Source organism: Atheta coriaria, unplaced genomic scaffold (assembly GCF_025399875.1).
Source record: "Atheta coriaria isolate IRGN ID8LTWV9N9 unplaced genomic scaffold, Caltech_Dcor_3.1 hic_scaffold_7_pilon, whole genome shotgun sequence".
Classification (NCBI taxonomy): Eukaryota; Metazoa; Arthropoda; class Insecta; order Coleoptera; family Staphylinidae; genus Dalotia; species Dalotia coriaria.
Window position 1 is genome coordinate 10,786,341 of NW_027045449.1, and position 22,990 is coordinate 10,809,330.

At 31.0% G+C, this 22,990-nt stretch overlaps 2 protein-coding genes across 3 annotated transcripts; both read left to right on the top strand.

The window, feature by feature from the left end:
• The first annotated feature begins 74 nt into the window (after positions 1 to 74).
• Positions 75 to 3,578, top strand: LOC135795573 (uncharacterized). Of its 2 annotated transcripts, none has more exons than XM_065307288.1 (3): positions 75 to 161; positions 2,601 to 3,281; positions 3,343 to 3,578. In XM_065307288.1, the coding sequence occupies exons 1-3, from the start codon at positions 126 to 128 to the stop codon at positions 3,436 to 3,438; spliced, it is 813 nt and encodes a 270-aa protein (XP_065163360.1). In that variant the 5' UTR covers positions 75 to 125; the 3' UTR covers positions 3,439 to 3,578. The 2 variants fall into 2 exon arrangements, with proteins under 2 accessions (XP_065163360.1, XP_065163361.1); XM_065307289.1 differs by lacking the exon at positions 75 to 161 and adding an exon at positions 2,478 to 2,515.
• A 1,813-nt stretch (positions 3,579 to 5,391) lies between these two features.
• LOC135795867 (uncharacterized) lies at positions 5,392 to 21,699 on the top strand. Its single transcript, XM_065307661.1, has 2 exons — positions 5,392 to 5,773; positions 19,832 to 21,699. The coding sequence occupies exons 1-2, from the start codon at positions 5,741 to 5,743 to the stop codon at positions 21,179 to 21,181; spliced, it is 1,383 nt and encodes a 460-aa protein (XP_065163733.1). The 5' UTR covers positions 5,392 to 5,740; the 3' UTR covers positions 21,182 to 21,699.
• The last annotated feature ends 1,291 nt before the right edge of the window (positions 21,700 to 22,990 follow it).

Genomic DNA, 22,990 nt, shown 5'->3' on the forward strand with positions numbered 1-22,990 from the left:
CTACAATGTTTGAATTCAACATGTGTATCTTTATTTTGTTTTGTTTATGACCAGTTTTTTGCTAATACGAGTACAGTATAGTCATCTTTCATATCAATTCATTTCGACACGCTCCGTGAGAGTAGATGTTTGTTATTCCGGCCTCTTCAACCACTTTTCAGGTATTTATTTCTTATTTATTTAATTTTTGCTATAAAAGATTTATCTTTGACGCCCTCCACTTACGCAATTCCTTCAATTGTTAATTCTCTCATGCGACACCAAATGGAAACTTACTCATACTTCAATGACTATAGAACTTAATTGCACTGATTACACAATTCAATAACACAAATCCGAGTCCAAAGGAAAATCTATTTAAACCAAGCATACGTTTAAATTGCAAATGATACGAATTGGTGGAAATTATGAGAGTTTTTTCCTTCGGTTTCCCACGGCCATTCGCAGAAACAACGCACACAATACAAAATAAACACAATCTAAGAAATTAAATTGAAAACAACGGAAAATTATGCACATAAACTAAATAGGCACGAGGCAATACAAGAACATGTTAACATAAACCAAACTAAGGCTTATGCATATCCATGAAGTATACGAATACAAGCACAACATTTAGCAATAATTAAATGCAAGAAAAGCCGAGGAAAAAGAAACATAGTGGAACACTTTATCTTGGACTCTAGAATAAACAAACAAATCAGCAATATAATTATATACAAAACCTTGATCGACAATACTGGCATTATGAAATTATTGCAAATATTATATTTTATGTTTGTTTAATCATAGAAGTAAATATTAATTAATTTGTAGTATTATCTATTATGATTTCTAGTAGTTTATAATTACTTCTACTTTGATAAATAAATAATTTTTATTTATTTTTGTTTTTTAATTCGAAATTCATGATACATTTTATAATATTTTATTTTTACGTGTATTAAATTAGAAATAGTGTGGAAAAAATGTTTCTGATAATAACCTGGAGACAAAACATGAAAAATTTAAAAAAAAATTAATTTTTCTGCTTCTGTCTTCAAATCACCCATTTTTCCATGATTTTGAGGCACAAAAAGTGACACTTTAAACACGGATGGCCAAAGCCGTGACTAAAGTATTTTATTGTAGTCAATCGAGTGTTTAACAACGTGGTACTTACACTTGATACTTAATATACTATTAAATCAAATTAAAATTAAATATTATTCAAAAAAAATTCAGAAAAATTTTGATTATCAACAAAAAAATAAAAATAAACATTTGACACCTTGAAAAATAACAAAGAAAGTTAATTCAGTTCAAGTAAAATAATCCCACGTTAGTATAAACCAACTTAAGTCATACTTGTCAAACTTAAATTGAAATTTATAGCTCAGAATTTTATTTTCTCTGCCTTTGAACCGATTTTATCACATAATGTACTCTGGCGAGTAAAAAGAAGAAACTAATAAATTTATTGACATTGACACTGTTGACAATTTATTACCGCAATATATAACAGCTTGTATTTATCTTACGTTTACAAACATACATGAATTTCTTTGGAAACACAACTAATTGTACACTTTATGCAACACGTCAAAAGTTGAGTATGTTTGAATGTTCGAGAATGTGTGTGGTTCGCGCGAAATTCTGTGTGGTTTCCTCGTGTCGTTCTCGGACATACACTTCTTCAACTCGTATCTATCTCTCTGGTTGGCGTGTTGCTGGCGTCGTTGGTGTCGTTCCTTCGGCGACACGCGGGCGTTTTACTTCGCATTACCGCCGAGTTACTTCATGCGTTCCACGCTCAGCGCTCACCACCTTGACACCCACGTCCCGGTCGTGGATTATTGCTGTTTACGAGCAGGGTTGGCGCAATGCGCGTCGTGTAATTCGCAATCGAAGCGAATCCAAATTTGGAGCACCAGACGCAGACCGGTCACCGAGATACGAGAAACTAACGAGAAACTAACAAGAGACAATGAAACTATCACACAACAAGATATTTTAATGATATTGCATTAATCAAATCAAATAAAATTAAAATGTTTAAATTTATAATAAAAATGAATTGATTTCTTGTCAACAGAGTTGTATTGTTATTGAAACAACCTTGAATGAACATGCAAATGATTTACTTTGAACGCCTCTGCGTCGAAATGCAATTTTACAATGCAAACAAATATTGAATCATTAAATCAATGAAATAAACCAGAAATACAATAATGGCCAAACCGGATGTGGACATGTGGTTGCTTGCAATGCAAGTGAAATAAATTAATGAAAAGTAAAAGTGTCAAACAATAATTGAATAAATATGTAAATGTAGCTATTTATTATAGTTTAGTAACATTAAAAAGTAATTTAAGTCTTCATTTGAACATTTTCAACATTACACACTTCATTAAGCCATTTAATGCCAAAGAAATGGTCAAAGTGTTAATAACTCATTAATTTCGAGTATAAAAAGAAAATTTTGACTGATATTGATTAGTTGTAGTGTGAAATTTGAAGCATCAACATGATGAAGGTAAAAAATACAATTTTTTCATTTTCTAACCTAAAATATTTTTATTTTCAATTTTATAACCTAAAATATTTTATTTTTTATTTAGAGCATTATTTTATTAAGTGCTCTGGTAGCACTAGGCTCAGCCTACCCGCAATTACGCGACTCCTATGGACTCCCCGTCGTCCAAACCCCAAACCAATATGATACACCACAAGTGATCATTCCTTCAACCTCCTATGGTGCCCCAATCGCCCCATCTCCAACCTATGGCGTCCCTTCGAACTACCCAGTTCCAATCGCCAAAATCCCAATCAGAAACACTTACTCATTCAGCATTCCCAAGCAAGTGCCTGTTGTTTCTCCAACATATGGTGTTCCATCTAATGATGTCCCAGCTGCACCAGTTCCAGTCTATGGTGTACCTGCTCCAGCCCCATCTCCAATCTATGGTGTACCAGTTGTAAATGATGTCCCTGCTGCCCCTGCTGTACCTGCTGCACCCTCTCAGGTTTATGGACCTCCACCAACAACTGCTGCTCCCCTAGCTGAACCAGCTGTGGTTTATGGCCCACCACCAGTCCCCGCTCAAGTTTATGGACCTCCACCAACACCTACCACTACAACAACCACACCAAAACCTGTAACAGTCCCTGCTGTTGTATATGGTCCACCTGCTGAAGTTTATGGACCTCCGGCTGTACCTGCTGATACCTACGGACCTCCTGCGGATACCTATGGACCACCAGCTGTTCCTGCTCAGGTTTACGGTGTCCCTACCGAACAGGTGCGTGCACCTAATACTCCCCTAACTCCGCAATTTGCTTCGAATACTGCTTCTTCTTCAGGAACGCCTTCAGCGCCTGCTGGCGTACACAGCGCGTCATCTGGAACCTTCGGGCCGGTTTTCGTACCGCATAGTGTCGTCCCCCTACCGGGCGTAGTCCAGCCATCGCCAGCTATGTTTATATCTCCACCGAGACAACCTGAGGATAGGAATGAGGATGGTGTCTTTTGTGTCTAATGTAATTTTGAGATCTGATTCTGTTGGTATTTATGAAATAAATTATTTCTTTGATTAAAATTATGCGTTGGATTCCGGATTTTACCATTTCGAAACGCAAATTGTTTCGCACGTTGTCGTTGAACTTGAATGTTGAATTATTTTTTATTGTCCGAGCACGACTCGGTCGTCCTACGTGTTTATTAAGCACGTAGGTTATGTTGTGTTATAATTGAATTGGGAATTTCATGATTTTCGAGATTTATTGCTTCATTATCAAGCATTGTGGACTATTATTTTCGGCAGTACACAAAAATGTAATTTATGCATGATCATGAAGTGACATAACCTAAATAATAGGCTACGTAAACTTAACCTTGAAAATAACAGCAAAAAGTTCAATTTTAGCTGTGAAATCAACGAAGAAAAAAACAAACAAATGAATTTAATACGAGTATTATTACTCGGCATGATGTGACACTGTGACATAACCTATATTACAATTTAACCTTCAAATGCCATCACACATCGGTTTTATAGCGACTTTTAATTGAACAATTAATTAAATTAAAAACTAATTAATATCACAAGCATAAAAACATAACTCACACCTAGTTTAATTAACTTTTCTTTCTTCTAACCTCAAATTAGATTTAAATTTAGTTCAAAGGTGTAAAAGTGACAAAAACAATTTGGTTTATTCTGTACAACATTAAAAACACATTCAGCGAAATTAATACTTCTATTGTATTCTGCATTTAGGAGTTTGCTTGTAATCTTATTGTAATGTCACTTAAAAATGTTTTATAGTTGTGCGTTGTGTTTTGTTTTGTTCGGTTTAGAATGTGTGCTATTGTAGACGCGTAAAATTGTGTTAATGCTCATTTTTAACAGCCGAAAAATGACACGTTCGATGCGCGAACACAAGAATTGTGCAAAAATTGAGCAAAACCTTTGCATACATTTACTCTCCGAGATATGCATAATGTGTAAAGATAGTTTACGATATGCTCCTTAAACGTCGCCGTAATTTTGTAATAAGGTGTGTAAAATGTGCATGCGTGTGACGCCATCTATTGGGAAATAGCTCTTTAGTGTATTTTCGTGAACATGTAAAACAATGTTTTGCATTTTGCTTAAGTGTTACGAAAGAAAACGTGTCAATTGACATTTCCTACTTCCTAATCAACATTTTAATGATTTAAACATGTAAGTTATAGTGACTTAAATCAGTTTTACCGCAGACGTTGAATTAATGATTTAAATTGATACGGATTAGTTCAGTTTCTAATTTTAATGCATCTGTCATAACTTGTGACTCAGTTTTCTTTGTTTTTGTTGAAAATATTTTAATATTTCATAATCAAAACGATAAAAGATGAAAAATAAGTCCAGTATGTTGGAATGCATCAACGTCTCCAAATTGAAATGCTAATTCAAGTGTGTGATGTCGTGATGTGCATTTGCATGGCGATTTTGTATGCGACCTCGATTAAATTAATGCACTACACATCCAGGACGTCAAAGTCATCGAAACCAACAAATCCCATCAATCGCTGCGTGAAAAAATGTTCCAATAAAGAAAACCACAACTTAAAAACGCAAAACAATTATAATTACTTTAAAAAATGATGAAAAATGTTACACTAACCTCAAATGTGATGTCATCATGTTATAACCTGTAAAATGATAATATAACCTATTTTTAACGTTTTTGACAGCTTGGCAGTTAATGTAAGCATCGCACGTGTTTGATGTGAAAGATTGTAGGCGAGATCAACGCGAAGTAGCAAGCACATGCTGCGTAAGTAAGAGCAGGAGCAGGCGCGCAGAGTTTCTTAGTGGTTTTAGCAGTGTTTAACCGGCGCTCGCGAGATCATTGCGCATTTGTCGTCGGTACGTTTCGCGTCGCGCTCGCGTTCGCGTTTTCTCTCATTAGCGCACGGCGCGCACGCCGCACGTCGCGCCGATTCAATATCTTTGCATGATTTTCCTGCGACATCACGCGCAAAAACTTAATATTAATAAATCACCGAAAATGACAGCACAATAGAATTTAATATTTAATTTATTGACTTTTCGTGTGATTTATATGCATGATAAAAATTGAAAAAGGTTTTTAATGGTGACACATGTGATGATAACTGAATTGGAAAATTATTGTTTAAGATAAATAATAAACTTTAAATTAAAATTTAGTTTTTGGACTTTCTGAGAGTGTTGAAGATTCAAAAGGAGGAAACATGAAGGGATTTTATTATGCCATCATTTTATTGGTGAGTATTTCATATTTATTTATTTTTTGTTTTATTTTTATTTATTAGTCATACTAAGTTTATTATTGATTATAATTTATAACTAGATTATTGCGGAACTAAAATTTGAAATATTAGCCAAATATGACATAAACTAAAATAGATTTTAACTAAAAAGTTTGTTGACATTTGAATAAGTGTTGTAAATGTAAATTTTTACGATTTTATTGATTTCTTGACCTTCTACATTGTCAACTCGTAGAGGTGCATCCTCTAATTAATTAAAATCAAACAAATCAAAAATGTGTGTAAATAATCATTAATTTTCGCTAAAATTTTTAAAATCTAAAATTTTATTTGCTTAAAAATCGTTAATTGACTTTAAAAATTTACTTAACACAGTTTCTAAATATTTGCACAAAATTCCATTGATTTATTTTATTATTTATCTTAAAATTAAAATTTTTTACCTTTTGAAATACCTATAAATAATATTTATTTATCCAAAAACATTGTAGGTAATCATTACAACATTTCTTTGATGCATTTGAATACGTTTCAATGCATTTTAATGCTGTTTAATTTTGTTTAATGCATCATAATGCATTGCGGCACTATAAATTATCATTATACACGCATAATTTGAAACACACACGTGTAATAATAGTAATATATAGACACAAACACGTCGAAAACATAGAAAACAATTTTACAACAATTTTAAACTTTCATTAACGCACAATTACAGTATAGCTATTTATAGTAGATTGTTAGTGTTTTATTTCTGTTTAATTGCTGTAATAGAAATTGTCATTATAAAAAAAGAGATAAAAAGAATTTTTACGATATTGCTGAGTTAAAAACGTTTTTTTCTTTTGTAAATCGTTATTTATTTATGTTTCCAACACAAAATTTATTTTTTTAATTTTTTCAAAAATTATTTATGGAATTTATTCACTCTTGAACTATTTTTATTTTGAATTTGATTTAAGATACAATCCTTTAACAATTTAAGATTTAAATTGTTCATAAAGTGTGCCGAGTATAAATTGCACGTCGCGCATTTTAATGGCAGTCAATTAGACGCGATCAAAAGAAGAATAAAAATAAAAATTTCATACTTTTTGCGCAGCTCGTCGTGGGCATGAAGTGCTTCGCACATTTCATGCTCATCGTGTACTTCTCGTTGTACCGAATACTTCGCTGCACGTAAATGCTTTATACAATAAACGTGTTGTTCGTAATCGTTGATCTTGCGACTCGAGACACGATGAGTCGCGCGACGCGACTTAAATTCATCGATTGCGATGCATCCATTCGATTTCGCTTTTATTTTCACTCGTTAAAAGTCCTCCTAAATCTTTCTTCTTTAATTTATGTACTCGCATGTTTAGTAAAACAGACGGAAATTAAATCGAGTTAAAATTTTTATTTTTTGTTGTAATATAGGTAAATATGTTAATAAGTTATATAAGATAATAAATCAGATGGTCACACCTTTTTTGGCAAACATAATGTAAAAGAAATGAGAAGAGAAAAAATGTTAATGTCGAATCATATGAGGATCCAGACGATGAGATGATACAATCATCGATACGTAACGCAAGTAAAACGAAGTAATTCGAGCATTACGATGTGAAATCGAACGAAAAAAGCCGAAATTCCAAATTAGTCAGACATGCGTGTTGCTTCTAGACGTGTAGGCCTTAAAAAGCGCCGAAAACTTTCTCAATTTTAACTAAAAACAACATCAAACACAGCGCCATCTATTTTTAAACAGCCGAGAAATTAAGTAATTAAAATATTGAATGAAACAATATTTTTTCTTCTTAAAAATGTTCAATGCACGACATGAGATCAAAATTGAAGTCGTTCCGGTACATAAAGCGTTTTACCACAGGATAACATTGAAAGTGCAAGTGTAGCTCACAAGAAAACATCCGAAATGAATGAATAAAGCAATAAAAGCATAAAAACATGACGACAAAGTATTATAAAGTTGTTAAACCATAAAACTATACATAAATGTTTTTTAAACAACAGACTGAATCTTGAAAGACTAAAAATTAAATTAAAAAGCTTAATAAATTACCCGGAGTTGAGTTGAAGAAGACGCTAAAAAGCTAGTCGGTGAGATGACAGAAAACCAAATTTATTCGGATTATAATTGTTATGAAATTCGAAAGTGAGCACTCATAAAAACATCGTAAACTATACAGTCAACTATGGAGTCACAGGTGTAGATAGTAAATATATTGATATGTTTTGTGAAATGTGAAATAATCTAAGGTTGTAAATTTTTTTACGGCATCGGGACATCGGAAGTTGTTAATATTTCATTAGTGATTCATTAATATGTTTATAACAAGATGGTAAAAAATAATTTAACGGATTAACAACAAGCAAGATGATGCAAAAATTATTGGAATGTTAAAAGAAATTTTTGTTTACTAATATTTATGTTTAGAAAAGAGAAAAACTTGAAATTTTAAGGTTATTTTAAATGACAAGTAATTTTAGATACCTCTATCGAGTAAAAAACATTTTTTCATAATTTTAAGTTTTGTTGACTTCAATATTTGGGAAAATATTAAAAATTACCCAATATATTTACATTTAGAAAGCAAAAAATGAGAAATTTTGAGGTTATTTTAAATGACATACTGTTTTGATACTAGCGCCCTCTATGGAGTAAAAAAAAACATTTTTTAAAATTATTTTATGTTTTGTTGATATTAATATTTGTAAAAATATTGAAAATGACTCAATAAGTTTACAGTTAGAAAACAAAAAACGTGAAATTTTGAGGTTATTTGAAATGACATGTTATTTTAAACACTAGCGCCATCTAGCAAATAGAAAATAAAGTTTTTCTTTTTTCTTTATTTAATGTTTTGTCGACGTTTTGGAAAATATAGAAAATTATACATTATCTGAAATGCCGCAGTGAGTAATTAGTGCCATTTAGAGCTATTAGTAAGTTGTCGAGCATATCGACAGTTAATGCGTGTGTTTACCTAGCCGAGAGCGGCTGATCTCACACCAATCACACACTGTGCAGGAGTATCAAACGGAAATACGCAATTAATCGAAAAGTGAAATTGTTTTCTGCGCTGTCTTCGCTACCATCACACAACGACTAGAAAACTGGTCGCGTCTATTCATAAGTCCATTTATGAATGAAGTTTTATGTCCAATAGTAAAGATAAAGATCACTCCAAATGAACCCAAGGTACGAGTATATCAATGTTAAAGTTAATTTGATTTCCAATCACTGCTTTTATTTGAATTTCGATTTCAAATTGGTTTAAATTTGATCCAATTAGAAGTTTAAAAAGTGTTTTCTTTATTTGCTGTTATTCTTCGTTTGCTGACAAAAATGGCAATTATTTTATAGAAAACTGTATCACAAGTTAATTACGTTGATAATCAACACGCAATTTTGAATTTCGGAGCCAGAGTCAATTAAATTATATAAAATAAGTATTCGATTCTGCACGAATAGATTTCACTTTTTTATTATTGCAATTATTTTAATCACGCTACTTGACACAAGACACCATGTTTTTTTTCTTTATGTGGGTTTGTATATGATCTGGTTGTAAAAATTTTGTTTACAAATTGCTAACTAAGGTAACTAGGCGCGGAATGTTGAGGAAAGCATGAACAAATTGCAATTGCATGAGTATTATTATTGTATGCAATAGTCACACGTTATTTCATTATAAATAATAGTAAAATTAAATTTATTAGATTAAAATAAGTATAGATAATATTAAGGTTATATTTGGGCACAAGGACTTAAGCTAATTGTCAGTAGATGGCGCAATGTAAATTATTTCTTGGTTAGGCAACATTTTAAACATTAAAATCAAAAAATGAAGAAAATTTCATTTTTATAATGATCAATTACTTTGTCAATTAAACCAATAAAACACAACATTTTTACTTGATTATAAACACGTTTAACTTCTTTGTTGTGACTTTGAAAGGCTTAAACCACTTAATTTTTAAAATACTTCTTTAATTCTTTAATTTATCTTCAATTCAATTTTGTATTATTCTCTTTTTGTACATACATCAGAATTGCAAAGACATTAATTAAATTAACGACTACAAATAAAAGCAATTGATAGAATCAGGTGATTAAATGCGCAGAACCAAAGATGCGCTGAATGCGGCATTACTTACTCGTAAGTAAGTTGTGCGTGCAAGCAAAGCAAAGTGCATCAAGATCAAGTACAAGTATTTAAAAGGAAAGAATCAACCATTTTAAAAATAAAAAAGAAAAAAAAGTGGTTTGAAATTCTTAGAAGGCATTGATATAGCAAAACATTTCTCAAGTACCAAGATTTAATCGATTATTAATTACTTATCATTATATTGCAAATAAAATAAATTTTCTATTTGGGTTGGTCTCAAACAACCAGTGCTTTTGTTCCGTTAATCGTTAATGCTAATTTCAGATCATAGGAATGTTAACATCAATCACTGTCAAGTCAAAACTTAGATTTCGAACTCATTGAACACATCAATTAACTAGAGTAAAATTAAAGTAAAATTAATATTAATATTTAAAACTTCACTTTTTAGTTTTTGTAAGTAATTTTCTGATATGGATATGAAGTTAATCTAATTTAAAATGAAGTATAACGCATATTAACTCTACTTAAGTATTACTATACTCATACTTAAGTCCGCTAGTAGTTCAGTTGGTCGTTGGTTTCGGGCAACGTACGTGTACGGTAATTGCCCGGAAGGCATCTTAAAACAGCATTAAACTTGCTTCGAACTCACACAACTTGAAATACTTTCACTCTTTTACACAAATCCATGCTAATTCAATTCGCTGCTTTGTTATTGAAATGATTAAATTTTAAATTGATACAAAATTCAAATAAGAATTTGCATACCTAATAATATATTGGTTTATGAATATTCCATGGCTAGTTAATTTGTAAAACATTAAATTGGATAATAAATCAACATCAATAATAGCATTCTTCCATTCTTCACAGTGATACATGCTGATTATTTTAGAAGTTGATGAATCGTCGATTCAATTTGCTCAGCAGTATGCTAATCAGGAAATCAAAGCTGTATTCATGCGAATTCAATTGAACAGAATAGAATTCAATAGGATTTAGTCAAAAAAATATTTTTAATTTAGTGTACTCGTAGGTACGTAAATAAATTGGTATATAATGTTTATGATTGAAAGTACTTAGGTGAGGTACTTAAAACTGGTTTAATTGCATTGCTCCGCATTCGATTTTCATTTCTAAATCATGTTTGTAACAAGAAAATAATGAAACGAGTAATAAACGTTTTATAGGTGAACATTAAACAAACGCATTGAGATTTAACTCCTTAAACAGAAAATTTACTCAAGTATTTATATTTTTTATATATTTTTACTTTAATTATAAACTTATTTGATTATTTAACTTTTTACTTGATTGGAATCATGTTAAATTTTGTATCATTTAAACTTTCTATTGAAATTCTCTTCTCTTTGCGTGTTTATCTACTTAACTGACATTTCTTATCCCATAATTATTTAATGTGTCATTATATGTCGATATTACTTAGCACTCACACTTAATAATTTAACTGCATAGATATGTTTCAATTCCGCTGAATTGCGGAACTTGAGAATAGTAAATTTACGGAAACTGTATGATGTTAAATTGAAATTGGATTAATGGAGAGCAAATGCAAAGAGATTTAATATGCCGCAAGATTTAATAACTCTTAATAACGCTTAGTATTTTATTCAATGAGTCGTAATGCTTTTCCTGATCTGTCAATCAGGAAAGTTTGCTGTGATATTTTCTAAACGGAAGAATGAAAACATTTAATATGTAAATGACGCATCACGCATGAGAAGAAGAAAATAATAATTGAATTTATGAAAGAAAATATTAGATTAAAACATAAATAGAAGGAAAATTAAGATTTTATGGATTCATTGTCGCAGGATTAAAACTTTTACCGGAAAACATAATTTTTTCATTATTTTTTCTGTCGTCACGGATTTATTAGAAATATTATCTTCTACCAGTCGAATAGGACTCATTTACTTTAAGATTATTATAATTTTTGTATTTTTGTTGAGGTAAAAAACATGTGCTGCTTAACGCCACCTAGTGTTGAATATTATGACCAAAAATATGAGGAAACCTTAATATCAACTTTCATGTCATATTTTACACCCTGTATGTTATAATTTTGCTATCAAACTTCACAATATTACTCGCAATGATAATTTATATAATTCCTGCTTTCATCAAAATCGGTGCACGCGTTTTGAAGTAAATGAAGAACATACATACATCAATCAATTTTATACGATTCTACATGCACTAACTGATCCAAAATTTGTATTTTTACTATTCTATTAAAACCACTCAATATTCTTCACTAAATCTAACTTAAATTTTATGTCAAACAAGAGTATAACCAAACTTTTCAACCAAACCTGAAATAAAATACCAGCTTCTTTCTAATCTAAATCATGTAACACAATAAATGCCCAGTTCCTCTTTGTTCACCAACTCCAGTTTACATTTCACATATAACATTCCTAACAATCCACTTTATCAGCATATCTCAAACACAAACCAGTTGCACTACATTCGCTGAATAAATAAATAAATCAACAAACTGATTCAATAATAAAAGAAATGCTCTTAATACAGCGTTATGTATAAAACGCGCACCATGTGTGTTTGTGTCATGATAAAATAAAGAAGTGAGTGCAAAAGTAAGAGAATCAACGGGTAACTGAGTAAAAGTCGGTTTGGTCGTGCGTCTCGCCTGGCTTGATCGCTTACTGACTCGTTAATGCTGCGCAGATTAAATTGCATTAAGAGAAGCAGTGCATTAGGTAATCCACATCTGTCGAAAATTGCTTCTTAAATGATTTTAAATTTCGTGAAATTACTTATAAATACTATGTGGATATTAAACTATGTTGCAAGTTGGTATCAATGATAAAAAATTAATAATTTATTGCAAACATTAGATTTTTTGGTAAATTATTGCATAACCAATAAAAAATATTAATTATTTCAATTAGAATTATTATGTATGTTGCAATAAATTAATATATTATGAAATTACTCATATTAAAGTTAATTAAAACATTATTAGTAATTATAAAGTTAAATTAACGCATTTATTACTTCTGTAGCGTTCGGTTCTTATACCGCAAGTCAAAACTAAGCGTTTTTATTGATATTTTCATTTTATTACTCGAGCAAAAACGTTTTCTTTGCTAATATCTCAACATTAACTACTTTTTGTAATATTACATTACTTAAGCCGCCTGTTTGTTACTTTTTATTTCATACAAACGCTTATTATCCATTTGCACACATTTCAAAGTGTTTACTCGACTTGTCCGTTGGTATTGTTTCGTGTCGATCGAAGACAATGTGGTCCAGAGCGTAATGAATGCACTCGCCTAACCTACTTTTGATACCTTCAAGCGGCAGTTTTGATTTTGTTTCCACGTGGGCTAGCAAACCGCACGAGCAGCATTGAAAAGCAAAAGTGAAGCAAACACACAATAACAGTATATATACGAGTATGTAGGTACAGTGTACGTGAACAGAGACTTAAGAAGTAAGCCGTGGACCAGAGAAAGAATGTGTTTACGTTATGTAAGTCTGAGAGGAAAATGCTACGCATTCAAAGTATGTTTCTTTGTTTTGTTTCTTAGGATGCTAGGTTATGATATTTAATAATTATATATGTTTAGGTTGGAGTAATTTTATGAATATTAAGTGGAAAACTTAGCTTAGTTAATCGTATTTATGACAGTTTACAATGATTTTTAATTTGTTTTGTTTCTTTCCGTTCAAAACAACAGGAAACTATTAAAATAGCGGAAAATTTGGAAAAAAATTATTACAAGTTTATTTTTAAAAATTTATATTTGATCATTATTAATTTGTAATTTTGTGTTTTTTGAATAATTAAGGTTATATATTATAATTTTGAGGTTAAGTTTTTTAACTTTTAATTAATTGCACTCGTTTATTATAAAAAATGTTTTATTTATTTTACAACTAAAAAAATTTACGATATGGTTATGTAAAGTTATATTTAGGTAATGTTGAGGTTATGTACTTTATCTTTTGACAGCTATGTCAATATATTTTCAAATTGTCATAAAACTAGTCGTTTAAAAGTACCTATTCATAATCTCTAACTCAAAATGAGTACTTATTTGTGCATTCAATTCAAGAAATCCATACTGCAAACAAGACTTTTCCTGAGAACTCCACGCGCATTGGGAAATTCGATAAACATGTAATTCTCGTAATTCAATGCAAGAGAATAGAGTGAATGAATCATAATGCAAACGTGGTGCAATTTTGTGGTCTGCTGGGAAAATGCGTGCGCGAATTGCGTAAATCGCTTCCACGGCTCTAATTATTTTTCAATCGCAGTAGACCCGACGCAAACAGATTTTCAACTTTTGTTAGGCACCAATTTACACTCGTTCACGAATGACACGGTTGAATGAACAAACTTTAATGCAGCGAAATTTGCATAAATATAGTGACGTATCTTGATTTACCGGAGTCAATGACGCAAAGCAAACATAGGTACGTCTTGCTTATCGGCGTCGTGATTAATTGAAAATTTCGCATGGATTATGTTTCAATTCAGAAAAATTAACAATAATCTCACGGTTAGCGGAGGTTTGTACGCACTTATCTGCATCATTTGTTTCTTTTATCTGTGAACAATGAAATTGAACTCATTATTTATGAGCTGTTTTGAGTTTTTAATTTAATTAAGATTAGGTAATATTGATAGGTATACCTTGTGAATTATAGGATTTGTGAATTGTTATGATAACTTAAACAATAATTTAAATTAAATGAGTATAAAATATTGCACAATAGCTTTGGAATGCATTTGGTGCCATCTCACTGTACATTTTAGACCCTTCAAGTTTTATTTTTGCCACAAAAAGTAGCTGGTGTTTTATTTTGATGGATAAACTATAATATTATAAAATATGAACTAAATTGGTTTGGTAGTTTTTGTATGAAAAAGTAACAAACATACAAACACAGAGAATTTATTAAAATTTAGTAAAATAAAGTTTTATAGTTTTTGATTTTGCCTTTTTATGATTTATTCTACCCAACACTCATTTATTATCATTTAAAAAGTGGTTTATTTTAATATATTAATGTTTATTGCACATTACATAAATTAATAGTCCAACATTCAAATCCTTCGTTTTTGGAGCATAACTTTTATGTGCTTTTTTTTTTCTTTATTCGAATTTATAACACTCTTACGTTTTTATATGAGTTTGCACCTTTATAAGCGTATATTTATTACTCACCTATAATTATTTATGTTCTTTCTCCTTTTTGCTTCGCGAAAGATCTTTATATTTAAGTTTTACTTTTAATTTCTTAAAGTTAAGAACCAAAAAATTCGCGTAGGAAGCAGTTATGTCATAGGTACTTATCTTGCCTTTTATATCTGCTTATTTTTTTGTATTCATACAAGTATGCACATATGCAAATGACATAATGTCATTTATGTCATAACGACTCCAGCCAATTTTGCTCTTTTACGGAATGTGCACGTAAACAACAGGCGTAGATGCAACTAATTAGTTCATATCCATGTTTGTCAACAGTTTAAAAATAATATTGCAAAAAGTAAACTTAGTGCGGTAAATGAAGGATTATTATAATAAATAACTTGCAACTTGGCAAAAATAAGGCGAAAATTTATTTTGTAATTTTTGTATTCATGACTAAACTCTTGATATTGCATGTGACGTCATCGTTGAGTAAAAAACTCAAATTTCATTAAAATATTTAAAATTATTATTTAGGATGAGAAAGAATGATGAGGAAACTGCTATTTAAAATTTAAAAAGTGAAAATATTATTAATTGAGTATGAAGAGAATCGACAACTCTCATTAGTTAATTAATTAATTAATTAGACTTGTTAACAGTTTCACAACATTTGCGGAAGTCCAAATTGAATTAAATTACTATTGACTTAAATTTTAATCAATAAATAATAATTTACCAAGTGTTGCTTGAGACATAATTTTGATAAACTGTACCAAAAAAAATATTGTACCAAATTATATTTTGAGAGAAAACAAAATATTCAACAAGATAATAATTTATCAGACGTGTGAACATAGAAATAATATATCATTATAGCAATCCGAGTGCTGGGCGCGATTTTACTTTCGTTCCGAGTGAAGAAAAGACTTATGCTTAGCAAAAAATCCCAACGGAAATGAAACCGACAAAACTATCATCGTCACGCCGCATGGATTGCCCAAGCAGACGTGAAATCTTCGTTTAACACAGTTTAGCATAAATTAACACCTTCGTTTTTACAATTTCATTATTTCATCATTTATATACATACCTACTTATGATTTTGAAGTATGGCAATACTATATTAGTTATCAATTTGATTTATATGATCTATCTATATTTTTTTTTAGAGAAAAGAGGTTATGTTTAGGTTGTGTAGGTACTTTATCTTTTGACCGCAAAGTCAATATCTTCTCTAATAGTCGCAAAAAAACTATAATTATTTACTTAAACCGATTTTTTTGTTTTAAATTATTAAATTGCATTCATGAAAATAATATTTATTTTATCTACATCTATGATCTATATAATATATGATTATATATGTTACGACATTGACTTAACCTTCAAAACTACAATCTTTTTGACATTTTGTTCCATTTCTAGGCTACTGAATAATTTAACTTGCTCTAAATTACATTTTCGTGATTTATTGGTGTATTTTACTTAAAGATTTAAATATAGGTTATAAAAATTTGTAGTATTGGGCGTTTCTCAGTTCACAACTGTGTAACAATTTCCTAACATTAGATAGTTACACTTTACTATGCAGCAAAAACAACAATGTCTGCATGTTTCAACTTTTAATCGATTCGGTCATGATCTTTAGTGTTTACGAGCTAAAGTGACCTACCTTTTTGAAAAATTGCAACTTCTCAGCAGTTTGTAACACATTTTTTTGTGCTTCGTGCACTTGTATATCCGTCTCAACTCTTTAACAAGCCTCATAAAGGTATATTTGACTTTGTGTTTATTTCAATTTATTGCTTTACTTTTACTTTTTTGTCGGTTTGAATGTTGTAATATAAAACTATAAATTGATTCTTTTTTATTTATGATGAAATCAGATTTGTGAGAGGATAATACCACCCGGATTTTGTTACATTTTACATTTCTTATGATAAAAACTCGTTAAATCTCGATTTGAACAATTCGCCCACATTTTCGAGTTCAACAACGAAAACAAATGATTATTTAAGACTTTAATTCTTAAACAAAAGAGAAATACGAGAGCATCTGGTGATGCTGGGCGTTGGTCAGTATTTCTTAGTTCATTATTATTAATTGTAAGCCATTTCGATTTAGATTGCATTTCGGACGTGGCGAGTTAAAGTTATAGTTAAAGTTAGAAATCTCGCCACATCGCAAGAACTTGATATAGTGGGTACGAGAACGAGAGTAACATGCCATTATCGTTTTCACACTCTCGTGAAACAAATTTACATCTGTGCATGAAACAACCACACCTTTCAAATGCCCTTTCTTTTATTTACCATTTAGGAATAAAGCATAAAAAATAAAATAAAGTTTAAATATGTTTAGATAAAGAAATATAAGGAAAAATTGTTGTTTTGCAAACTGAGATATTGAATTAATGACTAAATTTGTCAAATTTGTGTATTTGTATGTTTGTTTCTCTTTCACGCAAAAACTACTAAACCGATTTTGATAAAACTTCACAAGATTATAGTTTATTCATTAAAATAGAAGATTGACTGAATTTTATAGCAAAAATATAATTTAAAGAGTGTTAAATTGGCAATAAAAATTCAGTAATAGTTACAATTGAATAATTTTAAGTTAGATGGCGCTAAAACACATTAAAAAGCACCTGTGGAATATTTTTATTCTTATTTCTGCATTAGATTTTATTAAAATGATCCGAAGGCGTAAAATTCCGCGAGCATTACCAGCGACTTGACATTGAAATGCGCGATCGAGCTAAACAACGAGGCGTCACGTCAGGCGACAACCTACAACAATTAAATCGCTATTAGTTGTTCACGCCAAACACGACAAAACAACAAAGCATCTGATCGAGGCAGACACACTGCTTAATTCATATTGAGGTCAAAATCCTCCGAACATGTTGATGCTTTAATGCTTAAAGTGTTAACATTGTTAAATAATTATGTAATTTTCAATGCTAAACAAAATGTTTGATATCACATTAATAATAACAAGCAGTTAAGTAAAATCTAAGTTGAAATTAATTGCATTTTGTTTAAAGTCTTTGAAAATCACAATTTATTAACACTTTGATGTGTTAATTGTCATTTTTAAATTAATCCAAGTAAATGTCATTACTTGTACTTAAACGTGATGACTTTGAACTAGAAATGAATACATTTATTCATGCATACTGCGAAATGTATACAATTAACGTCGTGTCGGGTTGAAGTTGAAGTTTAAGCAACGCAAAATTATTTAATGGCTGAACTTTTGCTGGTAAATATTCGAAATATGTATTTTGAAACGTTTACTTTCTATCGGTGAGTCATCAATGACATTCATTGCTGCATTTGCATAAAATTGAGTATAAAACCGAAAATCACGACAGACTTGATGACTACTGGAAGTTTTAATAATATTTTGACCTTTTATAGTTATAAAAATTATAAAAATAAATTGAGTATAAGACGTGGTCGTTATTTTACATAAAACATTATGTAATATCATGATTAGTACGTAAATTATTGGAAATTTTCCGGGTTTACCATTTTTAGACATGTATTTACGAAAATTAGACAAATTACACCTTCGTAATTTAGATAAATTCAAAAGTTGTAATTGAAATTTGTATTTAAGTTAAGTTGAGGTTAGTTTCGCATCTATATTTTATCAATATACTCACATAATATGTATATTTGGTTGCATATCATAAAATATGTTAAATTTCAAACATTATGCAATGAAATCAACGTACAAGCAATTGTTTAAATCGAATAATTGGTTTGAAGTTGCAAAACAAATATTTTGCAAGTTCATTGATTCCTCTTTGTTTTTTCGGCATTTAACAACTGTGTAGAGTCTTGGGTGGCAATCACAGTTAGCTAATCGCCCACTGACTCGCTTAATCACTCCAATCACAACCAAATTTGTCAGACAACATATAAAAACTGTGCTTTTATTTGCACCCATTGCTGTTTATTGCCTTCGCAATTTAACCCACACAAAATTGCCAAATTCGATTGCGGAACGCAGTTTACTGTCGTAATGTTAATTAAAGTTAATATTAACGACATTTTAATGAAGTGTGAAGTCTAAAAAATTTTAAAAATTTAAATCTTATGGAATTCTGACAAGAAAACTACTTCTAGTTAAATTTAAGCTAAAAATAAAACATTGCACATTTACACATCATCGCAATTACCGTATGCGTGACAAGTTAAACATTGTTTACGCACACTTGACACACGCGTGTGGTTTCATGCAAATTGATGACTAATTTCCCAATTGTTATTCATTTCCATGATGCATTCGCCCAAAAACACCAAAACGATACATCCAAACAAAAGAATTAAATCGAATTAAACGTCCTTGCTGGTTTACCTTATAAATAATTCTTGTTTTCTTCAGTTGTTCGCATTCTTGTTATGGATTGGTATAAATTGCAATGTCAAACACGTAACTTCCTAGTTCATCATCAATCATGTAACAGTCACGAAAAGTAACACAATTACAATTACGCAAAATGCCCACGTAATTTTTGCAAAAACACAATCAAGTCGAAGAGAGGAAGCCACATTTGGTGGACGAAATGAAGCAATAAAGACTAAACAATAGTCAATTGTTTGTGGTTTTTCATTGCCAGGCTGAATTTTAAGTTGTAAATCAGTAACACGAATAACAAGTAGATTATAAATAGGCAACCCAATATGCATGGAATATATTAAAATATTTCTTATTGTTTTTAGGTGGTTGTAACACTCTTACTGCCGGAACACAATGCTACACCAGCAATACCATCACCCGGAACGTACTCAGACCCGACACAAGATCAATTCCACATTCAAACAGACGAAGGTCCAGAACGATACTTCCGGTACCAAACCCAAAGCGGACAATATCGTAAAGAAAAACGCCTTGAAGATGGTACAGTTGTGGGATCCTATGGATGGATAGATTCTACTGGATTACTACGACTTCAAGATTACATCGCAGACAATGCGGGATACAGAATTCTAAGAACAAAAGACATCTATGTTGGAAGGAACCGACCAATTTCCCAAGCAATTAAAGCAGCTAAGAAAATTCCTGGGGTTGTTGGATCAAGCATACCAGTTGCCCCAGTGGGTAATCCAAGTGTCTACCTTCCACCAGTTTCTTCAACAACACCCAGTCCTATTACATCAACTCCTAGTTTTCTTAGTACCACATATAATCCCCGAGTAGACATATCCCACAATTCCTACCCAGGTGTATTCAATGGTTACTCTACTACACCTTCTCCTGTGAGTAGTACTATCTTACCTCCTCCTGTTACCTCAACCCCATCACCGTTCCAGTCTACAACTGTTTCCTCACTTCCATCTTCAACTGCGTTTGTATCACCAACGCCCACACCTGGAACAGTTGTTATCTCCCCGAAAGTTCCTTACCCAACTGCTCATTACTTACCAAGTGTATCTTCCACACCTTCTCCGTTTATTACGTCTATATCATCCACACCTATACCCTCGCCATCTCCAGTGTTTATTACAACTCATAGACCTGCGTATAATGGTCTATTTCTAAGTACGACTCCTTCACCTTTAGGTCCTATTGGTCCTAACTATGGTAGTCTTTCCTCAACACCACATCCATTGAATATATATGATTCCCCAACGCTTACACCTCAGATCAATTCGAATGCCTTGGATGATTTTTACGATTCGAATGAGAATCCGTACATTCATCATAATGGTCCTACATATCCAATTGATAGACATGGTAATTCATATTTTGGAAGGGCACGTCCACAAAATAGACAACCTGCACCAACAAATGGTTACATAGGAAATGGTTACGATCCGCAATACCCTCAGTATAATGGTGTTTCTGTAACTAACGATGGTTTCCGTTACTATATCCCACGTGCCTACCATGAGGAACAAGATACAGGGTATTCAAAATCAGGAAGTTTTGGATATATAGATCCATTTGGAATTCGTCGTGTTGTTTATTATAATGCTGGGGCAGATGGATTCCAACACAGAAAAAACAATCGTTATGTGGGATTCAACGCGACGCCTTATGATCCAAGACCTTACAAGAAGAGGAAATGATTGATCGATCGATAAATGGACGAAACGAAAACGAACGAATTAGATTAAAGTAGATTATAGAGTTTGAATGTTTGTATGAATGATTTACTTTTTTTGTGTTGAATGCGAGTAGTTCTTTCGATTAAATTATTAATTTATGTTACACTTTTCCCTATTTTGTTGTGAGGTTAATTTATGGGTGAATTGTTGTAGAATGCTTGTTAATTTAGTTGTTAGGTTGTGTTAACGTAATTAACTTTAGATGAATAGGGTGCCATTTTGTTTTTAGTGACGATTTCACGAATTATTGTTTATAATTTTGATAATATCATGGATTTTACAAAGCAAGGAACATAAATTTTAATACAAATTATTATAGACACTAGTTCGGAAACCGTACAAGCACGTTGTGTTTTTAGTTTAACTACAAAAACAAAAACTGGGAATATAATATTAAATAACGTTGTAAGGACAATAAATACTGATTAACATCCAAAGAAATACAACTTTTGTATCGAAAAATAAAGAAATAGATAAAAGATTGTTGTTTATTTATTTAAAATATAAAATACTTCTCAAATAAGCTAAAATTATAATATTTTCGCATTTCAAAAATTGATGTTGAAATCACTCTGAATTACCTGTACGACTAGGTGCCTAGCTTAACGGAATGTAGACTATTTAACTTCGGGAAATCCTTTATTTGAGAAAGAAATAAAATCAAAATCAAAAATTAACCATAAAGAAAATTATTAATTAATTAATTACATTAAAATGAAAGGATATTCTCATTAAAATATCTACAATTCAAATTTTATAACCAGACTAGCTTTAACCCGCGGCTTCGCTCGCGTTGAATCCATCAAATAAATATTAGAAATATACATAGTTGAAACGGATTGATAGAAAGAATGTATGAATGAAAGAATGTATGCCACTGCTTGGCTAGGATTATCTATGTGAAAAAATTACAACATGCAATAAAGTTTTAAATTTTAGATGGGATGCTAGATGGCGTTAAAGTAGTCAATTAGCCAGATGCAGTGGTATTATTGGCTAAACAATTTCTTTATTTATTTAAAAAATATTTTTTTTTATTAAATAAAAAAGTAGCCTATAACCATTCGGGGACCATCGGGGACCACTAAGAATATGTGTACGGTAGGGTGGTCCTTAAAATGCATTTTTTTGAATTTCTTTGCTCCCAGGGGCTTAAACGCTTTCAAATTGATAAAAAAAAAATTCCTGAAAATTTGAGCTCTTAATATTAACTTTAAGATAGTCCGCACTCTCAGATAAGGTTTTTATGGGGATTACTTGGCCGAAAATGGATATTAAGTAACAAATCGCGACATATTTATTGTAAATTTAATTTTCCATGTAAAAAATACCTCATACATATTTACTGCACCTATTGACTTGATACTATTTAGAATATATAGCAAATAATAGCAAATAGGAGTTTATTGTTCAATTTTTATCAGAATATAAGCAATATTATGGTGATACTCGAAAATCTGCAATAGTGGATAATATGAAAAAAGATTAAGGCTTAGTATTCGAATAGTCAATAGGTGCAGTAAATATGTATGAGGTATTTTTTACATGGAAAATTAAATTTACAATAAATATGTCGCGATTTGTTACTTAAAATCCATTTTCTGCCAAGTAATCCCCATAAAAACCTTATCTGAGAGTGCGGACTATCTTAAAGTTAATATTAAGAGCTCAAATTTTCAGGAATTTTTTTTTTATCAATTTGAAAGCGTTTAAGCCCCTGGGAGCAAAGAAATTCAAAAAAATGCATTTTAAGGACCACCCTAGTGTACG